The 26,162-nt window shown below is 37.4% G+C and overlaps 1 protein-coding gene across 1 annotated transcript in view; it reads left to right on the top strand.

Annotated features, from left to right (window-relative positions):
- The window catches only part of EXOC6B (exocyst complex component 6B), a 694,448-nt gene that overhangs the window by 364,964 nt on the left and 303,322 nt on the right, over positions 1-26,162 (top strand). The window contains exon 20 of the mRNA XM_030920515.1: positions 10,799-10,978. Within this exon, the coding sequence (XP_030776375.1) occupies positions 10,799-10,978 (180 nt within the window). The remainder of the gene's footprint in view (positions 1-10,798; positions 10,979-26,162) is intronic.

The following is a 26,162-nucleotide window of genomic DNA, read 5'->3' as shown; positions in this document are numbered from 1 at the left end:
AAACCAATTCAGTAAAGTTACAGGCTGTAAAATCAACATACAAAAATCAGTAGCCTTTTTATTCTTCAATAATGAAACAGTTAAAAGGAAATCAAGAAGTCATTCCTATTTACAATAGCTTCAAAAACATTCAAATATCTAGGAATAAGTTTAACCAGGGAGGTGAAAAATGTCTGCAGTGAAAACTACAGAACACTGATGAAAGAAATGGAAGAGAACACAAACAAATGGAAAGAAATACCATACTCATAGATCAGAAGAATTAATATCATTAAAATGACCATACTTCCCCAAGCAGTCTATAGATTCAGTGCAGTCCCTAACAAAGTATCAGTGTCATCTTTTACAGAAATAGAAAAAACAATCATAAAATTCATAGGGAACTAAAAAAAGAATGTGAATAGCCAAAACAATTCTGAGCAAAATCTAAAAGTACAAACAAATAAATGAAGGATTGAAGTAAGGTTAGGAATGCATGAATGATTAGTATTAGAAAATTTTTCAAAGTTACTACTTTAGAAGATCAAAGAAGGAAAAATACGAGTATTTTGAAAGATACTAAAATCTTATTTTATATGTTAACATCTATTCTCATTAAAATTTCTGGAACACTTCTACTGAAACTGACAAATCCAGGAGGCAGAAACATCAGTATGTATATAGTTGAAATGACTGACATCATCAATCAAGTGAATCTAATGGACATTTATAGAATGTTTTATCCAACAACAACTTATACAAAATATTCACCAAAACACACCATATTCTAGGCAGTAGAACATCCTTAAATAGAAATTATACTAACATTCCTCTTAGACCATATGAAATTAAACTAGAAATGAGTAACAGAAAGATAGAAAATGTCAAATTATTTGGAGATTAAACAACGTCTTTCAAAATAAAAATGGTGAAAGAAAAAGTCTCAAGAGAAATATTTCAAAATAAATGAGAATTAAAATACAACTTATTATAATTTCTGAGATGTAGTGAAAGCATTACTCAGAGGGAAATTTGTACCATTAATAGCATATATTAGAAGAAATATCTAAATTTAATAATCTGTACTTACACCATAGGATACTAGGCAAAGAACAATTTAAATCCAAAGTGAGCAATAATAATAATAACAACAATAATGAAAATTAGAACAGAAATAAATGAAAATGAAAACCAGTAGGGAAAATCAGTAGAGAAAATCCTGGATGGATGAGTAGGTGGAATTCAGTAGATTTTTAGGGCAGTGAAACTATCTAAATGATACTGTAATGGTGAATTAGTGACATTATGCATTTTTAAGTACCCACAGAACTTGGTATCACAATGATTACACCCTAATGTAAACTAGGGACTTTAGTTGATAATAAAATACCAATATCATTTCATTAATTGTAAAAATTGTACCACACCAATTTTAAATAGGGGTAGTAGCATGGAGGGTGGTGGTATATACAGAAGCAGTGTACTTCCTGCTTAAATTTTCTTTAAACCTAAAACACTAAAAAATAAAGACTTTTAATGAAAAAGACTTTTAGCAAAACAGAAATTCAAGGACACCTTAAGATTATTTTACGAGTAATGTAAAGATGAAAATATAGAAGCCCTCATTGAAATATTTAGAAGACCTGTTGAAAAACTATAAAACATCGAAGAAAAAATTGAAGAAATAAACAAGAAGATATCCTAGTTTGTGGATTGAAGAATTAACATTGTTAGAATTTCCATATTACCCAAAGTGATCTACATATTCAATGCAATCGCTACCCAAATTCGAATGTATTTTTCATAGGAATAAAGTAAACAATAGTAAGATTCATATGGGACCACTAAACACTCCAAGTAGCAAAAGCAATCTTGAGCAGAAAGAACAAAGCTGGAGGCATCAGTCTATCTGACTTCAAAATCTACTACACGCTGTAATAATCAAAATAGCATGATTCTGGCATAAAAACATACACACAGACCAGTGGAACAAAATAACCCTGATATAATCCTACTAATGTACAGTCAGTTAATTTTTGACAAAGATGCCAAGAACACACAAAAGGGGAAAGGATAGTCTCCGAAAAAATAAGTGGTGTTGAGAAAACTGGATATCCACATTTACAAGAATGAAATTCGTTCCTCATCTCACACCATATATAAAAATCCACATAAAATAGATTAAAGACTTAAACATAAGACCTGAAACTAAAATTACTACAAAATAATATAGGAAAACTCCATAACATTGATCAGGACAATAATTTTTTTTTAAGCTATGACCTCAAAAGCACAGGCAACAAATGTAAAAAAAGACAAATGAGATTGATTTTATCAAACAGCAAAGCTTTTGCACAGGAAAAAAAAAACAACAGCTGAAGGATAACCTACACAATGGCAGAACAGGCAGGGCATGGTGGCTCATGTCTGTAATCCAAGCACTTTGGGAGGCTAAGGCGGGTGAATCACTTGAGATCAAGAGTTTGAGACCAGCCTGACAACATGGTGAAACCCAATCTCTACTAAAAATACAAAAATTAGGCATAGTGGCACATGCCTGTATTCCTACTACTCGGGAGGCTGAGGCAGCAGAATGCTTGAACTTGGGAGATGGAGGTTGCAGTGAGCCAAGATTGTGCCACTTCACTCCAGCCTAGATGACAGAGTGAGACTCCATCTCAAAAAAAAAAAAAAAAAAAAAAGAATGGGAGAATATATTTGCAAACAATACAGCTGACAAGGCATGCATTTCTGGAATATATAAAGAACAAAACAGCAGCTCAAGGAAACCTGCCTGTCTCTGTAGACTCCACCTCTGGGGACAGGGCACAGCTAAACAACAACAACAACAAAAGCCGCAGAAACCTCTGCAGACACAAACGAATCTGTCTAACAGCTCTGAAGAGAGCAGTGGATCTCCCAACACGGAGGTTGAGATCTGAGAAGGGACAGACTGCCTGCTCAAGTGGGTTCCTGACCCCTGAGTAGCCTAACTGGGAGACATCCCCCATTAGGGGCAGTCTGACACCCCACACCTCACAGGGTGGAGTACACCCCTGAGAGGAAGCTTCCAAAGTAAGAATCAGACAGGTACACTTGCTGTTGAGCAATATTCTATCTTCTGCAACCTCTGCTGCTGATACCCAGGCAAACAGGGTCTGGAGTGGACCTCAAGCAATCTCCAACAGACCTACAGCTGAGGGTCCTGACTATTAGAAGGAAAACTATCAAACAGGTGGGACACCTATACCAATACTCCATCAGTACGTCACCATCATCGAAGACCAGAGGCAGATAAAACCACAAAGATGGGGAAAAAGCAGGGCAGAAAAGCTGGAAATTCAAAAAATAAGAGCGCATCTCCCCCTGCAAAGGAGCGCAGCCCATCGCCAGCAACGGATCAAAGCTGGTCAGAGAATGACTTTGACGAGATGAGAGAAGAAGGCTTCAGTCCATCAAACTTCTCAGAGCTAAAGGAGGAATTACGTACCCAGTGCAAAGAAACTAAAAATCTTGAAAAAAGAGTGGAAGAATTGATAGCTAGAATAATTAATGCAGAGAAGGTCATAAACGAACTGACAGAGATGAAAACCATGACACGAGAAATACGTGACAAATCCACAAGCTTCAGTAACCGACTCGATCAACTGGAAGAAAGAGTATCGGCGATTGAGGATCAAATGAATGAAATGAAGCGAGAAGAGAAACCAAAAGAAAAAAGAAGAAAAAGAAATGAAGAAAGCCTGCAAGAAGTATGGGATTATGTAAAAAGACCAAATCTACATCTGATTGGGGTGCCTGAAAGTGAGGGGGAAAATGAAACCAAGTTGGAAAACACTCTTCAGGATATCATCCAGGAGAACTTCCCCAACCTAGTAGGGCAGGCCAACATACAAATTCAGGAAATACAGAGAACGCCACAAAGATACTCCTCGAGAAGAGCAACTCCAAGACACATAATTGCCAGATTCACCAAAGTTGAAATGAAGGAAAAAATCTTAAGGGCAGCCAGAGAGAAAGGTCAGGTTACCCACAAAGGGAAGCCCATCAGACTAACAGCAGATCTCTCGGCAGAAACTCTACAAGCCAGAAGAGAGTGGGGGCCAATATTCAACATCTTAAATAAAAGAAAGAAAAGAATTTTCAACCCAGAATTTCATATCCAGCCAAACTAAGTTTCATAAGTGAAGGAGAAATAAAATCCTTTACAGATAAGCAAATGCTTAGAGATTTTGTCACCACCAGGCCTGCCTTACAGGAGACCCTGAAGGAAGCCCTAAACATGGAAAGGAACAACCGGTACCAGCCATTGCAAAAACATGCCAAAATGTAAAGACCATCGAGGCTAGGAAGAAACTGCATCAACTAACGAGCAAAATAACCAGTTAATATCATAATGGCAGGATCAAGTTCACACATAACAATATTAACCTTAAATGTAAATGGACTAAATGGTCCAATTAAAAGACACAGACTGGCAAACTGGATAAAGAGTCAAGACCCATCAGTCTGCTGTATTCAGGAGACCCATCTCACATGCAGAGACATACATATAGGCTCAAAATAAAGGGATGGAGGAAGATCTACCAAGCAAATGGAGAACAAAAAAAAGCAGGGGTTGCAATCCTAGTCTCTGATAAAACAGACTTTAAACCATCAAAGATCAAAAGAGACAAAGAAGGCCATTACATAATGGTAAAGGGATCAATTGAACAGGAAGAGCTAACTATCCTAAATATATATGCACCCAATACAGGAGCACCCAGATTCATAAAGCAAGTCCTTAGAGACTTACAAAGAGACTTAGACTCCCATACAATAATAATGGGAGACTTCAACACTCCACTGTCAACATTAGACAGATCAACGAGACAGAAAGTTAACAAGGATATCCAGGAATTGAACTCATCTCTGCACCAAGCAGACCTAATAGACATGTATAGAACTCTCCACCCCAAATCAACAGAATATACATTATTCTTAGCACCACATCGCACTTATTCCAAAATTGACCACATAATTGGAAGTAAAGCACTCCTCAGCAAGTGTAAAAGAATAGAAATTATAACAAACTGTCTCTCAGACCACAGTGCAATCAAACCAGAACTCAGGACTAAGAAACTCAATCAAAACTGCTCAACTACATGGAAACTGAACAACCTGCTCCTGAATGACTACTGGGTACATAACGAAATGAAGGCAGAGATAAAGATGTTCTTTGAAACCAATGAGAACAAAGATACAACATACCAGAATCTCTGGGACACATTTAAAGCAGTGTGTAGAGAGAAATTGATAGCACTACATGCCCACAAGAAAAAGCTGGAAAGATCTGAAATTGACACTCTAAAATCACAATTAAAAGAACTAGAGAGGCAAGAGCAAACACATTCAAAAGCTAGCAGAAGGCAAGAAATAACTAAGATCAGAGCAGAACTGAAGGAGATAGAGACACAAAAAACCCTCCAAAAAATCAATGAATCCAGGAGTTGGGTTTTTGAAAAGATCAACAAAATTGACAGACCGCTAGCAAGACTAATAAAGAAGAAAAGAGAGAAGAATCAAATAGACGCAATAAAAAATGATAAAGGGGATATCACCACTGACCCCACAGAAATACAATCTACCATCAGAGAATACTAAAATCACCTCTACGCAGATCAACTAGAAAATCTAGAAGAAATGGATAATTTCCTGGACACTTACACTCTTCCAAGACTAAACCAGGAAGAAGTTGAATCCCTGAATAGACCAATAGCAGGCTCTGAAATTGAGGCAATAATTAATAGCCTGCCAACCAAAAAAAGTCCAGGACCAGATGGATTCACAGCTGAATTCTACCAGAGGTACAAGGAGGAGCTGGTACCATTCCTTCTGAAACGATTCCAATCAATTGAAAAAGAGGGAATCCTCCCTAACTCATTTTATGAGGCCAACATCATCCTGATACCAAAGCCTGGCAGAGACACAACAAAAAAAGAAAATTTTAGACCAATATCCCTGATGAACACTGATGCAAAAATCCTCAATAAAATACTGGCAAACCGGATCCAGCAGCACATCCAAAAGCTTATCCACCATGATCAAGTGGGCTTCATCCCTGGGATGCAAGGCTGGTTCAACATTCGCAAATCAATAAACGTAATCCAGCATATAAATAGAAGCAAAGACAAGAACCACATGCTTATCTCAATAGATGCAGAAAAGGCTTTTGACAAAATTCAACAGCCCTTCATGCTAAAAACGCTCAATAAATTCGGTATTGATGGAACGTACCTCAAAATAATAAGAGCTATTTATGACAAACCCACAGCCAATGTCATACTGAATGGGCAAAAACTGGAAAAATTCCCTTTGAAAACTGGCACAAGACAGGGATGCCCTCTCTCACCACTCCTATTCAACATAGTGTTGGAAGTTCTGGCTAGGGCAATCAGGCAAGAGAAAGACATAAAGGGTATTCAGTTAGGAAAAGAAGAAGTCAAATTGTCCCTGTTTGCAGATGACATTATTGTATATTTAGAAAACCCCATTGTCTCAGCCCAAAATCTCCTTAAGCTGATAAGCAACTTCAGCAAAGTCTCAGGATACAAAATTAATGTGCAAAAATCACAAGCATTCTTATACACCAGTAACAGACAAACAGAGAGCCAAATCATGACTGAACTACCATTCACAATTGCTTCAAAGAGAATAAAATACCTAGGAATCCAACTTACAAGGGATGTAAAGGACCTCTTCAAGGAGAACTACAAACCACTGCTCAGTGAAATCAAAGAGGACACAAACAAATGAAAGAACATACCATGCTCATGGATAGGAAGAATCAATATCGTGAAAATGGCCATACTGCCCAAGGTAATTTATAGATTCAATGCCATCCCCATCAAGCTACCAATGAGTTTCTTCACAGAATTGGAAAAAACTGCTTTAAAGTTCATATGGAACCAAAAAAGAGCCCACATTGCCAAGACAATCCTAAGTCAAAAGAACAAAGCTGGAGGCATCACGCTACCTGACTTCAAACTGTACTACAAGGCTACAGTAACCAAAACAGCATGGTACTGGTACCAAAACAGAGCTATAGACCAATGGAACAGAACAGAGTCCTCAGAAATAATACCACACATCTACAGCCATCTGATCTTGGACAAACCTGAGAGAAACAAGAAATGGGGAAAGGATTCCCTATTTAATAAATGGTGCTGGGAAAATTGGCTAGCCATAAGTAGACAGCTGAAACTGGATCCTTTCCTTACTCCTGATACGAAAATTAATTCAAGATGGATTAGAGACTTAAATGTTAGACCTAATACCATAAAAATCCTAGAAGAAAACCTAGGTAGCACCATTCAGGACATAGGTATGGGCAAGGACTTCATGTCTAAAACACCAAAAGCAACGGCAGCAAAAGCCAAAATTGACAAATGGGATATGATTAAACTAAAGAGCTTCTGCACAGCAAAGTAACTACCATCAGAGTGAACAGGCAACCTACAGAATGGGAGAATATTTTTGCAATCTACTCATCTGACAAAGGGCTAATATCCAGAATCTACAAAGAACTCAAACAAATTTACAAGAAAAAAAAAAAACAACCCCATCAAAAAGTGGGCAAAGATTATGAACAGACATTTCTCAAAAGAAGATAATCATACAGCCAACAGACACATGAAAAAATGCTCATCATCACTCGTCATCAGAGAAATGCAAATCAAAACCACAATGAGATACCATCTCACACCAGTTAGAATGGCAACCATTAAAAAGTCTGGAAACAACAGGTGCTGGAGAGGATGTGGAGAAATAGGAACACTTTTACACTGTTGGTGGGATTGTAAACTAGTTCAACCATTATGGAAAAGAGTATGGCAATTCCTCAAGGATCTAGAACTAGATGTATCATATGACCCAGCCATCCCACTACTGGGTATATACCCAAAGGATTATAAATCATGCTGCTATAAAGACACATGCACATGTATGTTTATTGCGGCACTATTCACAATAGCAAAGACTTGGAATCAACCCAAATGTCCATCTGTGACAGACTGGATTCAGAAAATGTGGCACATATACACCATGGAATACTATGCAGCCATAAAAAAGGATGAGTTTGCGTCCTTTGTAGGGACATGGATGCAGCTGGAAACCATCATTCTTAGCAAACTATCACAAGAACAGAAAACCAAACACCGCATGTTCTCACTCATAGGTGGGAACTGAACAATGCGATCACTTGGCATCGGGAAGGGGAACATCACACACCGGGGCCTATCATGGGGAGGGGGGTGGGGGGAGGGATTGCATTGGGAGTTAAACCTGATATAAATGACGAATTGATGGGTGCTGACAAGTTGATGGGTGCAGCACACCAACATGGCACAGGTATACATATGTAACAAACCTGCACGTTATGCACATGTACCCTAAAACTTAAAGTATAATAATAATGAAAAAAAAAAAAAAAGAAAAGAACTAAAACAATTCAATAGCAAGAAAACAACCCGATGAGAAAATGGGCAAAGGTTTTGAATAGACATTTCTCAAGAGAAGACATACAAGTGACCAAGAGGTGTATGAAAAAATATTCAACATCGTTAGTCATCAGAAAACAAAAACTACAACCACAATGATGTATGACTTTCCACCTGTTAGGTTGACTATATCAAAAAGACAAATGGTAAGTATTGGAGAGGATGTGGAGAAAAGGGAACTCTTATATGGTGTTCGAATGTAAATTAGTATAGCCATTGTAGAAAACAGTATGGAGATTCCCCCAAAAATTGAAAATAGAACTATCATATGTTTCAGCAATCCCACTACTCGGTATGTTTCCAGAGGAAATGAAATCAGTATATCATCAAGATATCTGCGCTCACATGTTCATTGCAACATTTCCCACAATAGCCAAGATGTTGATTTGACCTAAGTGTCTGTCAACTGGTGTATGCATAAAGACAATGTAGTATGTATACAGAATGAGATACTATACAACCTTACAAAAGAAAGAAATCCTGCCATTTGCAACAATATGGAAACCTCGTGGGAACATTTTGTTAAGTGAAATAAGGAAGGCACAGAAAGAAAAACATGCATGATCTCATATGTAGAACTAAAAATGTTGAATTCATAGAAACAGAGAATAGAATGATAGTTACCAGAGCTGGGGAATATGGTTGGGGAGTTTTTGGTCAAAGGATAGAAATTTTAAGTTAGATAGAAGGAATTAGTTTATGAGATCTATTCTATAACATGATGATTATGGTTAATAACCATGTGTTATGTTCTTGAAAAATGCTAGCAGAGTACTTATAAGTACTCCTAAATCATAAAATAAGTATGTGAGGTAATGCATATGTTGATTATTAGGTTGGTGCCAAAGTAATTGTGATTTTTGCCATTAAAAGCAGTTTCTTTTGCACCAAACTTAGCTCAATTTAGCCATTTCAGTGTATACATATTTCAAAACATCAAGATGTACATGACAAATATATAATTTTTGTATAATTTTTATCTATCAATCAAATTTTATAAATCTTTGTTCACATAAGTAAACATAGTCACTGACTATGTTATAGTATGTAAATATATTGCAAAATTATTCTGACTTAAAAAATGTGAAAATGTAGAGGGCAGTACAAATTACAGAGAAATTCGGGAGATATAATTTACAGAACTCATTTTCTGACTGTGGAGGAAAGAATGGAATTTAAGATGTTGCTTAGATCTCTGCCTTGGTCTGAGATGAACAGGTAAAGAGGGGTAAATATGCTGAGTCTCAACCTGGACCTACTTCTTTCTTTTTTTTTTTTTTTTTGAGATGGAGTCTTGCTCTGTCACCCAGGCTGGAGTGCAGTGGCATAATCTCGCCTCACTGAAACCTCCGCCTCCTGGGTTCAAGCAACTCTCCTGCCTCAGCCTCCTGAGTAGCTGGGATTACAGACTCCCACCACCCACACCCAGCTAATTTTTATATTTTTAGTAGAGATGGTGTTTCACCATGTTGGCCAGGCTGGTCTTGAACTCCTGACCTCAGGTGATCCACCCACTTCAGCCTCCCAAAGTTCTGGGATTACATGCATGAGCCACTGCTCCTGGCCACTTATTTCAAAGTTTGTCTGGGTCATAGATGTCCATGAAACACTCGCATATATGATTCTTGAATTAGAATGATTTTGGAGTAGATCTGTACTAAAGATAGAGATACTGGAAGCTATTGGATTTAATTAAATCACCCAAAGAAAGTGAGAAGATTTGTGTCCAGAGATGTAAAAGGAAAGCCAGGAGGAAACCATCTCATTAATTTTACGGGAAGACAGAGTTTTAAAAAGAGAGTATTTAACAGAAGTTAAGGATGATCAGACTGAAAGTGAATATTGAAGGTGGTGGCAGGTACTTCGTAAGTTACTCTGCACAAGTCTATGTTGATGGAATTTTAGCATTGTCATAGAGTAATGTATGATCATTTGTCCTGAAAATATTTTTGTAATTTTGTAAGAATATTAATCTCACCATACTTCTTAGGGCCTTTAATATGCTAGTGTATATCATGAATCTTTTATATAGGTATCTCAAACTTATATGATCTGGGCATTCTGCTTTTATTTTAGCATGCCTTAGGATGCAAACAAAAAATTAGAAAAAACCTACACAATGGTTTTGAAAAGGAAAAAATTAAAGAAGACTGTGATATGACTCAGTATTTCCAGTTATATTCCCAGTTTCTTAATGGATATGTTAGATGGCTCTAAGCTCATAGAAATTTCTGCCCATATTGAAATCTGAGTGATTTTTCAAGCGTTATATTTTTTCACAGGATGCTAGACATGCAGCTGAAGAAGAGATTTATACCAACTTAAACCAGAAGATTGACCAGTTTCTACAGCTGGCAGACTATGACTGGATGACTGGAGATTTGGGCAACAAAGCTAGTGATTACCTGGTAGACCTCATTGCCTTTCTTCGTAGCACCTTTGCTGTATTCACACACCTTCCTGTAAGTGACAGTTGCTCTTTCTTTGTCCTTTACATATAAGAAGGTTTCCTTATAATTTAGTTTGGTGAAAGATGTTAGTTTCTGCTGTAACTACCCAGGAAGGTCTGCAGTATATAAAAGATCATGCTATATTTATTAACCTTTAATGATATTTAGAGGCTACTTCTATCATTTTTTCATTGACCTTTGCATTTTTTTCATTCTAAAAATGGTTCCTGGTATTATGTCTGCTTATCTTCCTATGATGTTTAAGATTATTAGTACAAAGACAATATAAAAGCCTTGGTAGAATTAAAAAAAGAAACTTAGTTAGAATTTCAGGTATGTATATTTTAGTCTTAGAATATTCTTTAATTTTTTTATATAAATGGAAATTCTGTGATGAAATGCTCCATCTTTTTTATCTAATTTGTCTATCTTTTCTCTGTTTTCTTAAGCATATTAATTATAGACATTCAAAATCATTCTTTACTACTTCTTATATATATTATACATACATATTGGTGGATTTTTTTTCTCTTGGTTTTCAGTGATATGGTCCTGTCTCTTTCTAATATTTTTTGGTTGATGTTGGACATTGTGTAAAATATGTAGAGATTCCAGGTGGTCATGTTTTCCTTTGGTAAGTAAATAGAATGGGCAGGTGGGTTGTGGTTTGAAGCTGACCACCTTAGAACCATCATGGACTGATTTGGGTTAATATTGGGTTGCAATTGTAGTGTACTTTGTTTGCCCTTGTTGGTAGGATATGGCTCTGCAGAGCTTTTAAAAAATGCCTGATATGTCATTGTCTTTTTAGCACCAAAGAGGACTATAGAAATTCCTGCTCTTCGCAGAAACCTTGTCTATTCAGCCTCCTGTACTCTTTGGTTTTAGAATCTGGCAAATGTCTTGAGAAGGAGACTTAGCAGTACCCAGCACCAGCAATTGCTGACAGGAAAGAAAGTGTTGGGGATTGCAAGTGTTAATTTACCATCCCTAATGAGGTTTCAGTTCCTATGTGATCTGAATGTTTGTGTACCCCCCAAAATCATATGTTGAATCTAATAACCAGTGTGATTACATTAGGAGGTGAGGTCTTGGGAAGTGATAGATTATGACGGTAGAGCCTCATACATGGGATTAGTATATGTATAAAAGAGACTTCAGAGAGTTGCCTTGTTCCTTGTGGCCTCATGAGGATATGGGGATACAGAAAGAAGACTCCTTTTTTATTTTGCACTAGGAAATAGGCCTTCAACAGACACTGAATCTGCTGGTACCTTGATGTTGGACTTCCAAGCCTCCAGAACTCTGAGAATTCTTTTGTTTATAAGCTACAGTCTATGGAATTTTGTTACATTATTCTGAATGAACTAAGATAGTTCCCATCATTTTTAGGCATCCTTCTACTAGTGAGTCTTTTTCTCTGAAACACTGTGAAACTGAGAAAAATCTCCTTGCTTTTCTGAAAAGCAAGGAATATATCTGGGAATACTGAGTCATATCACAGTCTTCTTTAATTTTTTCTTTTCCAAAACCATTGTGTAGGTTTTTTCTAATTTTTTGTTTGCATCCTAAGACATGCTAAAATAAAAGCAGAATGCCCAGATCATATAAGTTTGAGATACCTATATAAAAGATTCATGATATACACTAGCATATTAAATAAGGCTTAAACCCTTATTTTCCTCAGCTGTTTAGCTTTAGAATTCAGTAAATATCTTGAGGGTAAAACTAGTCCTGAAACCTCTAATTGTGTCAGTCTAGTCCATTGTAGATTCCATGTTTTTTTCACCCACTAGTAGATAGTCTCTGTCTGGTTTTAAGATTCTCAGTCTGTTGCCCTTGCCTACATTCCTCAACTGCCCACAAGGAAAGCTGCAGATTTTCACCTCACCTTTAAAAGGTTCTGTCCTCTATGCAGGTTTATTCCCTTTAGTCTTCCTTGCTTCACAGCACCTGATACCTTTTAATATGTTTTTTCTACATGTTTTACTTCCTCTCCTGGTTGTTCCTAGTGGGAGCATTTACCTGCAGAAAAATATGTCATTTTATCTAGCTTCATCCTGATACCAAAGCCAGACAAAAAGAGCACACACAAAAAAACTATGAGTTAATCTCACAATTATGGATAGAAATAAAATAAATAAAATTTTAGCAAGTTAATTCCAAGTGTTTTAAGAAAGTAATTTTGTACTAGTGTGTAGGATTTATTCCAGAAATGCAAGGATGGTTTGATATTTTAGAAAATCTGTTAATATAATTTATCACATTACTAGGTGAAGGAGATAAAGTTTCTTGATGTGTTCTAGAAAGACATTTTATTACATCCAGGCTACATTCTTGATTTAAAAACAAAGTTTACTAAATTCCAAGCAGGATAATATTTCAATAACATAAAAAAGAACATCTATTTGAAATTTAGTAGCCACCATAGATTTAACAGTAGAACAATAAAACATTTATTTTCATTGACATCAGGAATTGGGTGAAGATGCTTCTCACCAACACTTTAGAAGTTCTATCAAATAAATGTAAAAAAAGAATAAATTACATTGTAATGAGCCATGCATGTCTTAGTCCATTCCTGCTCCCATAACAAGATACTTTAGACTGAGAAATTTATAAACAACAGAAATTTGTTTCTCACGTGCTGGAGGCTGAAAAGTCCAATATTAAGATGTCAGCAGATTCAGTGTCTGACGAAGTCCTGTTTTTCATAAATGGCACCTCTGTATCCTTACATGGCAGAGAAGGCAAAAAGGACAAACTCACTCCCACAGTCCCTTCTATATGGGCACTAATCCAATTAATGAGTGATGTAATCACTTCCAAAAAGCCCTTCCTGACAAAAAGTAAAAATTAAAATAATATATAACAGTTGCATTGGGGATTAAATTGCAATATGAATTTTGGCAAGGCTCAAACATTTCAAACCATAGCACATGCATATTATTATTCATAGGTGATTATTATCTAGATAGAACATACTAAAAATTCATTAAGACCAATAAGAATTTAGGTTAGATGGTTCACTTAGAAAACAAATAAACTTTTCTAATATTAGCAATGTCCACATAGAAAATATATTGTCAAAAGTGTCTTATTTACTACTGGGACGTAGATATAATTTTTCTATGCAGCTACTCAGCAAGTAAATTTAGAAATAATATGACAACCTTACAGAGTAATATAAAAGAGACTTTCTTATGCACAAATACATATGGTATTCCAGGAATACCATATGTATTTTTTGTAGAAAGTTTTTTCAAATTTAGTCTAATTGCAATAAGTACCAAGTAAATTTGTTTAGGCAGGAATCTTAATGAAATAATTCTGAAATTCATTTGTAAGCAAAAATGCACAATATTTGGTTAAAAAAAGATAACATGAACATAATTTGTAACTCTATTAATAAGACATACATATTAAGCTTGTGTGATATTTTTGACTATAAACTAGTCAGAAATAAGAAAATGGTAACATTCATTATTTATGAGAAATATTTGTGGAAATAGGTAGTTTCATACATTGCTGCTAGGGGTCTAAGTTATTATAGTCTTTTTGGAGATCAGTTTTTCAATATGCCTCAGAAACCCCTTAAAATGTGCTTACCTTTTTACTATGTAATTCCCCTTTTATAATTTGAACTTAATGAAATAATCATGGTTGTATTATAATATTCAAATATAACTATATTTAATGCAATGTATTTTGTATAGAGAGGAGTTGGTACAAATTAAAAATCCAATAAACAAATGTGTTCACAAATTAAATTATTGTATATTCATATAATGTGATATTCATTAAATTAATGTAAGTTTATATTTATTCATTAAAAATATGTTCACTATTTCTTAACTGGAAAAACAGATATGATCTTATTTTAATTAATACATATATACACTAATTAAATATCTATATTATATACAATCTAAGTCTAGAATTGTATACTCCATGGTTTATCCTTATTTCTGTGTAGCTTTTAGGTTTTCCTTTTTGTTTGTGTTTTTAGAAAATGTTTTCTGAATTGAAACATCTACTGCTTTTATAATGCTGGGGGTATGTGGAAGTGATATTTAGAATAATGTTTTCCATCTCAAGAATTATTGTATTTAATTACTAATTTATATTTTAAAGTTGCTTTTGCCAGCCCAACTGTCCCCATTTCATCATGCTGTCATATTTCAGCACCATACTTTGTACTCCTTACTTCAACCTCTAGGTCATTCAGAAGCATTAATGTGGATCAAGCTGATGCTTGTCTGAATTAAAGTGCATGCTTTTTCTACCTGTAGAGTTGTGAACTTTCTTGTAAGGCTATACTGTAAGTAACTAGTTGAGGTTTATTTCCCCCTCTTTTGTTTTTTCTAAACTGCCATTTTTACCTAAATACTGTAAAACAGCTCAATGTGGATTGAGTTGATTCTACCACTCAGGCTTTAGAACCACTTACCATGTACCATTCAGAATCAAAGTAGGAAGTAACTGACAGGCTTAAGTCCTCAATATTGCTTCCATTGGTGCTGTATTTCTGTCTTGTCTACACTTTTCTGAAGCTACACTTTTATAATTAATTGGATTCACCAACCGTTATATTCTCTAGAATCAGATGACTTCTTAAACTACCCCACCTGGTTTTCCACAAAATAGATTGCCTAGCATTTGTGTTTATGTTGCCCAGAATGCTAGATAATTTCCTCATGGAACCCCGTATTAGTCACAAAACAGAGCTGTGTCTAACATTTGCCCTTGGGCATTATTAGAGAAAGAATGGGAGAGAAAAGAGTTCGTTTCTGAAAAAGAACCCAAATCATTTGTCTTTTACTTACTATAAATATTTCTTTTCATGAAAAATATCTTTTCATATTTGAAATTCTCTGGCAGAAGTGGCTCTCTGTCAGAGAGGGATTGATTAATAGAAAAAATGTATATAGAGAGGACTGTAAAGACAAGGCAAATTCTGTCTTGTTCTCTTACATTTTGGAATCCCCAGTTTCTCTTAATTTTCAGGTATGTTTTACTACATCACAGTAGCAACATAGCCAATGGAATAGCCCAGTGTCTAGAAATGTGTTTGTGTGTGCCACAGAGAGACAGAGGGAGAATACGAGTGTGTTTGTTTGCAGATTATTCTCATTGTTAGTCCGTGGTCAGAGGGGAAAATTATTTAATTTTGCAGCTGTTTTTTCCCTTGACGTTTTCGTGACCTAGGCGGCCTACCTATATTCATGAGGCACCCAGAAATGATTGTAATATTTTCCACATTTAGAGTTTTTACATCTTACTGTTTCCCTTGGGTTAACAGATGAGGTAAGTACACACACATTTTTTTCAGACTTCAGTTGTATAATTTGCAATTGCATGCACAGTTACCCATTTTGCATGCTCAGCATAAGAGCATATTTTTGAGAATTTATTCTTGTTATCCTGAGAATTATCTTTCAGAAATGCTTACGAGAGGAAATGCTGTCTCAAGTAACAGACCCAGAGGATGGAATTCTGAGTTTGTTTTCTCTGTCTGCTGTTAATGTTAATTTGTATGACATAGGACAAGAACTCTCATGGCCCACCTTGGTTTGTGGGTTAAGTGTGGAAATTCTCCTAGTTTCTTTGTCTAGTAATACAGTGATACCTATCCCTGGCCTTACTTTCTCTTAGGTCATCCTTAAGAGAAAATTATTTTCTACATATAAGTTTCTGAAATTCTTCCCATTTAAAATCCTTTAAAAACTGATATTTCTTTTAGTACTCACTTTATTTCCAGGAATTGCTGCCGTCTCCGACCTAACCAAATGATTCTGCTACTGAAGAACTGTCAGTACTCCCATTAAGTACAAAATCTTTTCTGTGTCCACCAAGACTCTTCATAATGGGACCTTAAACTACCTTTCTGTCTTTTTCTCTGTCTCTGTCTCTCTTTACTATTTACCAGAGATTCTCCTCCCATAATGAAGTAATGCTCTTTGTTAACCATACCCAACTGTTTTCTCCCTGGGTCTTTTTTTTTTTTTCATGCCTTTCATCTACTTTTACTGCTTCTGCCCTTTAACTATGCGTGTTGAAAATCTTACATACTTCAAGGTTCATTTCAACTACCATACCTTCTATGAGGCCTTACCAGTTCTCCTAACCAGATGTGACATCTTCCTTTGTGGCACTTTTTAAAATGGCACTAATTAAATTTTACCTTGGGCTGGATGTGTCATTCATTTGTGTACTTTATTCAGGAAAGGAGACAATGGTAATTAAAGCATCTGCTGTATTCCAAATGCTTTATTTGTGTTGTATGTCATCCCAGTTGATGAGGACTCAAAATATCCCAACCAGATAAGTATTAATATTATTATTATATTTTATGATGAGACCATAAACTCAAGAAGAATATGTACTTTGTAAGGGATACAGCAAATAGGGGAAAAGGTTAGGATTTAAACAAATTTATTTGACTTATAATTTTTTCCATTATAATATCCTGTCTATTAGATTGAGTGCCAACTATGGACTGGTGAACCCTGTGGATAAAGACCTTGTCCTTTTCGTCTGTATTTCTGTATATAGTGCAGCAGCTTGCACGAAATAGTGCACAATAAGTTTTTATGGAGTTTACTTGTTTTGAGTAATAAAGTAACTGAATTCCTGCCTGGGCATTGACAATCATTTTTGGGTCATATATCATTAAAAGTAACCATTTAATTATAGAAAAGAGAAGTCAAAAGCTATTATTTTGAGATAATGACCAAAAGTTTGCATAGGTTAAAATTCTAAATTGGTCTTTCTCCTTCCATATCCTCTTGTTTCTCCAAATAAGAAAGAGCATGATTTTCATGTGACAGAATTTTAATTATAAAATGCCTTGCATTCGTGTGTTAGTAATGTTAACATTTCTTGTATATGTTATTATCCCATTAATTTTTTCAAAAAAACAACCTCTATGATATATGGACAGTCACTATTTTCCCCATTTAACAGATATGGAAACTGAGGCCTAACAAGTCTTGCCCAGAGGTCAGAAAGTTAATCAATTATGGGGCTAGATCCTACGTCATTTTACCTTGGGTCATGCTCTTTTCACTATATCAAGCTGTCTCTTAACATTTAACAATACCAACTATCTTTTGAGTACATACCATGTACCAGTTACTGTGCAGAGTGTCCTCTTCCTCTCTGTCTCTCTTTCTTTCTCTCTTTCTGTGTGTGTATACATATACACCCATATATATATATACACACACACACACACACATATGTAGGTATATATATTCTAATGTACATGTATGTATGTATTAATATATGTATTTATTCTCATTTATTCCTTGCAACAAATTTGTGAAAACATTGTTATTCTTCCAGTTTACAAATTGGAAAAGAAAAATTAGGTAGACGGGTGGTTCCAAGATGGCTGTAGATGGGCAGTTCCAAGATGGCCAAATAGGAACAGCTCCGGTCTACAGCTCCCAGTGTGAAGGATGCAGAAGACTGGTGATTTCTGCATTTTCAACTGAGGTATCGGGTTCATCTCATGGGGGTTTCTTGGACAGTGCGGGCAGGACAGTGGGTGCAGCCCACTGAGCATGAGCTGAAGCAGGGCGAGGCATCGCCTGACATGGGAAGTACAAGGGGTCAGGGAATTCCCATTCCTAGCCAAGGGAAGTGATGATGGATGGCATCTGGAAAATTGGGTCACTCCCACCCTAATACTGTGCTTTTCCAACGGTCTTAGCAAATGGCACACCAAGAGATTATTTCCCGTGCCTGGCTTGGAGAGGTCCTACGCCCATGGAACCTGCCTCACTGCTAGCACAGCAGTCTGAGATTGAACTGCAAGGTGGTAGTGAGGCTGGGGGAGTGGCGCCCGCCATTGCTGAGACTTGAGCAGGTAAACAAGCTCAAACTGGGTGGAGCCCACCACAGCTCAAGGAGGACTGCCTGCCTCTACAGACTCCACCTCTGGGCACGGGGCATAGCCAAACAAAAGGCGGCAGAAACCTCTGCAGACTTAAATGTCCCTGTCTGACAGCTTGGAAGAGAGTAGTGGTTTTCCCAGCACAGAGTTTGAGATCTTGAGAACAGACAGACTGCGTACTCAAGTGGGTCCCTGACCCCCGAATAGCCTAACTGGGAGGCACCCTCCAGTAGGGGCAGACTGACACCTCACATGGCTGGGTACCCCTCTGAGATGAAGCTTCCAGAGGAATGATCAGGCAGCAACATTTTCCATTCAGCAATATTCACTGTTCTACAGCCTCCGCTGCTGATACGGAGGCAAACAGGGTCTGGAGTGGACCTCCAGCAAACTCCAACAGACCTGCACCTGAGGGTACTGACTGTTAGAAGGAAAACTAACAAACAGAAAGGACATCCACACCAAAACCCCATTTGCACATCACCATCATCAAAGACCAAAGGTAGATAAAACCACAAAGATGGGGAAAAAACAGAGCAGAAAAGTTGAAAAATCTAAAAATCACAGCACCACTACCCCTCCAAAGGAATGCAGCTCCTTACCATCAATGGAACAAAGCTGGACGGAGAATGACTTGGACGAGTTTAGAGAAGAACACTTCAGACTTCTCCAAGCTAAAGGAGGAAGTTCGAACCCATTGCAAATAAGCTAAAAACCTTGAAAAAAGATGAGATAAATGGCTAACTAGACTAACCAGTGTAGAGAAGTCCTTAAATGACCTGGTGGAGATGAAACCCATGGCACGAGAACTACGTGACAAATGCAGAAGCTTCAGTAGCCAATTTGATCAACTGGAAGAAAGGGTATCAGTGATTGAAGATCAAATGAATGAAATGAAGCGAGAAAAGAAGTTCAGAGAAAAAAGAGTAAAAGAAAACGAACAAAGCCTCCAAGAAATATGGGACTATGTGAAAAGACCAAATCTATGTCTGATTGGTGTACCTGAAAGTGACAGGGAGAATGGAACCAAGTTGGAAAACACTCTGCAGGATATTATCCAGGAGAACTTCCCCAACCTAGCAAGGCAAGACAACATTCAAATGCAGGAAATACAGAAAACACCACAAAGATACTCCTCGAGAAGAGCAGCTCCAAGACACATAATTGTCAGATTCACCAAAGTGGAAATGAAGGAAAAAATGTTAAGGGCCATCAGAGAGAAAGGTTGGGTTACCCAAAAAGGGAAGCCCATCAGACCAACAGCAGATCTCTCGGCAGAAACTCTACAAGCCAGAAGACAGTGGGGGCCAATATTCAACATTCTTAAAGAAAATAATTTTCAACCCAGAATTTTATATCTAACTTCATAAGTGAAGGAGAAATAAAATCCTTTACAGACAAGCCAATGCTGAGAAATTTTGTCACCACCAGGCCTGCCCTACAAGAGCTCCTGAAGGAAGCATTAAACATGGAAAGGAATAACTGGTACCAGCCACTGCAAAAACATGCCAAATTGTAAAGACCATCAATGCTAGGAAGAAACTGCATCAACTAACGGGCAAAATAATCAGCTGGCATCATAATGACAGGATCAAATTCACACATAACAATATTAACCTTAAATGTAAATGGGCTAGATGCTCCAATTAAAAGACACAGGCTGGCAAATTTGATAAACAGTCAAGACCATCAGTGTGCTGTATTCAGGAGACCCATCTCACATGCAGAGACACACATAGGCTCAACATAAAGGGATGGAGGAAGATCTACGAAGCAGATGGAAACCAAAAAAGGCAGGGGTTGGCCAGGCGCGGTGGCTCACACCTGTAATCCCAGCACTTTGGGAGGCTGAGGCGGGCGGATCACAAGGTCAGGAGATCGAGACCATGGTGAAACCTTGTCTCGTATAAATACAAAAAATTAGCCGGGCTCGGTGGCGGGTGCCTGTAGTCCCAGCTACTCAGGAGTCTGAGACAGGAGAATGGCGTGAACCCGGGAGGCGGAGCTTGCAGTGAGCCGAGATCGTGCCACTGCACTCCAGCCTGGGGGACAGAGCCAGACTCCGTCTCAAAAAAAATAAAAATAAAAATAAAAAAATAAAAAACAAAAGGCAGGGGTTGCAATCTTAGTCTCTGATAAAACAGACTTTAAACCAACAAAGATCAAAAGAGACAAAGAAGGCCATTATATAATGGTAAAGGGATCAATTCAACAAGAAGAGCTAACTATCCTAAATATATATGAACCCAATACAGGAGCACCCAGATTCATAAAGCAAGTCCTTAGAGACCTACAAAGAGACTTAGACTCCCACACAATAATAATGGGAGACTTTTAACACCTCACTGTCAACATTAGACAGATCAACGAGACAGAAAATTAACAAGGATATCCAGGAATTGAACTCAACTCGGCACCAAGCAGACCTGATAGACATCTACAGAACTCTCCACCCCAAATCAACAGAATATACATTCTTCTCAGCACCACATCACACTTATTCCAAAATTGACCACATAGTTGGAAGTAAAGCACTCCTCAGCAAATTCAAAAGAATGGAAATTACAACAAACTGTCTCTCAGACCACAGTGCAATCAAACTAGAACTCAGGATGAAGAAACTCACTCAAAACTGCTCAACTACGTGGAAACTGAACAACCTGCTCCTGAATGACTACTAGGTACATAAAGAAATGAAGGCAGAAATAAAGATGTTCTTTGAAACCAATGAGAACAAAGACACATCATACCAGAATCTCTGGGACATATTTAAAGCAGCATGTAGAGGGAAATTGATAGCACTAAATGCCCACAAGAGAAAGCAGGAATGATCTAAAATTGACACCCTGACATCACAATTAAAAGAACTAGAAAAGCAAGAGCAAACACATTCAAAAGCTAGCAGAAGGCGAGAAATAACTAAGATCAGAGCAGAACTGAAGGAGATAGAGACACAAAAAAGCCTTCAAAAAATCAATGAATCCAGGAGCTGGTTTTTTGAAAAGATCAACAAAATTGATAGACCACTAGCAAGACAAAGAAGAAAAGAGAGAAGAATCAAATAGACACAATAAAAAATGATAAAGGGGATATCACCATGGATCCTACAGAAATACAATCTACCATCAGAGAATACTATAAACAGCTCTACGCAAATAAACTAGAAAATCTAGAAAAATTGATAAATTCCTGGACACATACACCCTCCCCAGACTAAACCAGGAAGAAGTTGAATCCCTGAATAGACCAATCACAGGCTCTGATATTGAGGCAATAATTAATAGCCTACCAACCAAAAAAAGTCCAGGACCAGATGGATTCACAGCCGAATTCTACCAGAGGTAGAAGGAGGAGCTGGTACCATACCTTCTGAAACTATTCCAATCAACAGAAAAAGAGGGACTCCTCCCTGACTCATTTTATGAGGCCTGCATCATCCTGATTACAAAGTCTGGCAGAGGCACAACAGAAAAAGAGAATTTTAGACCAATATCCCTGATGAACATTGATGCAAAAATCCTCAAAAAAATACTGGCAAACGGAATCCAGCAGCACATCAAAAAGCTTATCCACCATGATCAAGTGCGCTTCATCCCTGGGATGCAAGGCTGGTTCAACATATGCAAATCAATAAACGCAATCCAGCATATAAACAGAATCAAAGACAAAAACCACATGATTATCTCAATAGATGCAGAAAAGGCCCTCGACAAAATTCAGCAGCCCTTCATGCTAAAAACTCTCAATAAATTAGGTACTGATGGGACGTATCTCAAAACAATAAGAGCTATTTATGGCAGACCCACAGCCAATATCATACTGAATGGGCAAAAACTGGAAGCATTCCCTTTGAAAACTGGCACAAGACAGGGATGCCCTCTCTCACCACTCCTATTCAACATAGTGTTGGAAGTTCTGGCCAGGGCAATCAGGCAGGAGAAAGAAATAAAGGGTATTCAGTTAGGAAAAGAGGAAATCAAATTGTCCCTGTTTGCAGATGACATGATTGTATATTTAGAAAACTCCATTGTCGGCCGGGCGCGGTGGCTGAAGCCTGTAATCCCAGCACTTTGGGAGGCCGAGACGGGCGGATCACGAGGTCAGGAGTTCGAGACCATCCTGGTGAACACGGTGAAACCCCGTCTCTACTAAAAAATACAAAAACTAGCCGGGCGAGGTGGCGGCGCCTGTAGTCCCAGCTACTTGGGAGGCTGAGGCAGGAGAATGGCGTGAACCCGGGAGGCGGAGCTTGCAGTGAGCTGAGATCCGGCCACTGCACTCCAACCTGGGCGACAGAGCAAGACTCCGTCTCAAAAAAAAAAAAAAAAAAAAAAAAAAGAAAACTCCATTGTCTCAGCCCAAAATCTCCTTAAGCTGATAAGCAACTTCAGCGAAGTCTCAGCATACAAAATCAGCATGCAAAAATCACGAACATTTTTATACACCAATAACAGACAAACAGAGAGCCAAATCATGAGTGAACTCCCATTCATGATTGCTTCAAAGAGAATAAAATTCCTAGGAATCCAACTTACAAGGGATGTGAAGGACCTCTTTAAGGAGGACTACAAACCACTGCTCAACGAAATAAAAGAGAACACAAACAAATGGAAAAACATCCCATGCTCATGGATAGGAAGAATAAATGTCATGAAAGTGGCCATACTGCCCAAGGTAATTTACAGATCGAATGCCATCCCCATTAAGCTACCAATGACTTTCTTCACACAATTGGAAAAAACTGCTTTAAAGTTTATATGGAACCAAAAAAGAACCCACATTGCCAAGACAATCCTAAGCCAGAAGAACAAAGCTGGAGGCATCACACTACGTGACTTCAAACTGTACTACAAGGCTACAGTAACCAAAACAGCATGGTACTGGTACCAAAACAGAGATATAGACCAATGGAACAGAACAGAGCCCTCAGAAATAATACCACACATCTACAACCATCTGATCTTTGACAAACCTGAGAGAAACAAGAAATGGGGAAAGGATTCCCTATTTAATAAATGGTGCTGGGAAAACTGGCTAGCCATATGTAGAAAGCTGAAACTGGATCCCTTCCTTACTCCGTATACAAAAATTAATTCAAGATGGATTAGAGACTTCAATGTGAGACCTAAAACCATAAAAACCCTAGAAGAAAACCTAGGCAATTCCATTCAGGACATAGGCATGGGCAAGGACTTCATGTCTAAAATACCAAAAGCAATGACAACTTAAGCCAAAATTGACAAATGGGATCTAATTAAACTAAAGAGCTTCTGCACAGCAAAAGAAACTACCATCAGAGTGAACAGGCAACCTACAGAATGGGAGAAAATTTTAGCAATGTACTCATCTGACAAAGGGCTAATATCCAGAATGTAAATGACGAGTTAATGGCTGCAGCACACCAACATGGCACATGTATACCTATGTACCGAACCTGCACGTTGTGCATGACATGTACCCTAGAACTTAAAGTATAATAAAAATATAATATAGAAAAAGAAAAAAAATTAGAATAGCTTCCACATTAGTAAACACAGAGAGGTTTACTATTGTGTCAAAAACTACTCATCTAGAATTAGTGAATCTGGGGTCCAAACTGCCTCCAAAGCCCTTATTCCTTCCCCCTAGGCTATATAATACCTGTAAACTATGTATGAGAAGCACTAAGCTATGTTTCATAGAACCATCATTTAAGTACCTTTTTTTCTGTGGGATTCTTATTCAGAATCTTTTTTGTTAGTTTATAAAATTTTAGTCATGATGACCAGAATTTAGTCACAATTCTCGGTATGGGGGGTAAATTGTGGTAACGTCCCCATAAAGTAGAAACTCTATCTGGTAATGGGAAATATACCAATAAGTGGGTTCCTTGTTTCTAACCTAACTTGAGTTCCCTTCTTTGGCACCTTATGTGGAAATTCTCTCATCTACTGATAAAAATGATCCTGTAATTTAGCCCAATTCCTATGACTTTCTCTGGAACAAAATAAAGAAGTTCCAAGTGTCCTCAAAAAGGACCAGAAGCATCAGATCCTTTAGGACACAACCATGTTTTTCTTCATTACATTAATTACATAGGTAGATCCAAGTTTCAAAATTTTTTTTTCTTTTTCCCTGATGGAGCACAAATTACTGATTTAGTGATGATTTTTCTGGCTATCGAGAAAGTGATTTATGTTTCCTGTTTCCATGCGGTTAACTTTTATGTTATTTGAGCTACATAGAGTATATTGAAATAAAAAACATTTGCTTCTTATGAATATGGTATTGGGATCTTTCGTTTAGTTAATCACTTAAATACTTTAGAGGTTCTATATTTCTTCAGAAATATCTTTGTGTGTTGAGTTATTACTTAGGACTTTTCTCCCCATAGAGCTACTATTACCAAGCCAGAACTCTTCTTTCTGGTAGTATCCAGCCAGTAATCCTTTGCCTCTTTAATGATAATGACCTTTGAGTCTTCTTCTGCTCATATAATTGTTAAATAAAAGCTTAAGTTTGTTCGGTTCCAAAAGCCATTTACTTCTAATCCTGTTTTTGTTGATAAGGTAGAAAATAAAGAGAATCTAGAATTTAACATACTGCAAAATTCCACACTTACAAATTTTCATATTTGATTTCCTTTTCTTCCTTTTCTTTTTCTATTCTTTTTTGTTTGTTTGTGTGTTTTTGTGGAGATAGAGTCTCACTCTGTCACCTAGACTGGAGTGCCATGATGTGATAACAGCTCACTGCAGCCTTGCCCTTTCAAGCTCAAGCAATCCTCCCACAACAGCCCTGCAATTATCTAGGACTACAGGCGTGTGCTGCCATTCCTGGCTAATTTATTAATGTTTTGGTGAGATGGGGTCTCACTGTGTTGCCCAGGTTGGTCTTGAACTTCTGGGCTCAAGTGATCCTCCCACCTTGGCCTCCCAAAGTGCTGGGACTATAAGCGTAAGCCACCGCACCTGGTAAGAGTCAGAGATTCCAGTGAGAATATGTTAGATATTGCTATACTTGGTCTCTTCAGTATCTTTGATACCTGACATGGTTTGGTGCTGTGTCCCCACCCAAATTTCACCTTGAATTGTAATAATCCCCATGTGTCAAGGGGGGGGCCAGGTGGAGATAATTGAACCATGGGAGTAGTTTCCACCCTGCTGTTCACATGATAGTGAGATTTGATGGTTTTATAAGGCACTTCCCCCTTCTCTCAGCACTCATTCTCTCTCCTGCTGCCCTGTGAAGATGTGCTTTCTGCCATGATTATAAGTTTCCAGAGTCCTGACCAGCCATGCGAAACTGTGAGTCAAT

Source organism: Rhinopithecus roxellana, chromosome 17 (assembly GCF_007565055.1).
Source record: "Rhinopithecus roxellana isolate Shanxi Qingling chromosome 17, ASM756505v1, whole genome shotgun sequence".
Taxonomy (NCBI): Eukaryota; Metazoa; Chordata; class Mammalia; order Primates; family Cercopithecidae; genus Rhinopithecus; species Rhinopithecus roxellana.
This window is presented reverse-complemented; position numbering and strand designations above follow the sequence as displayed.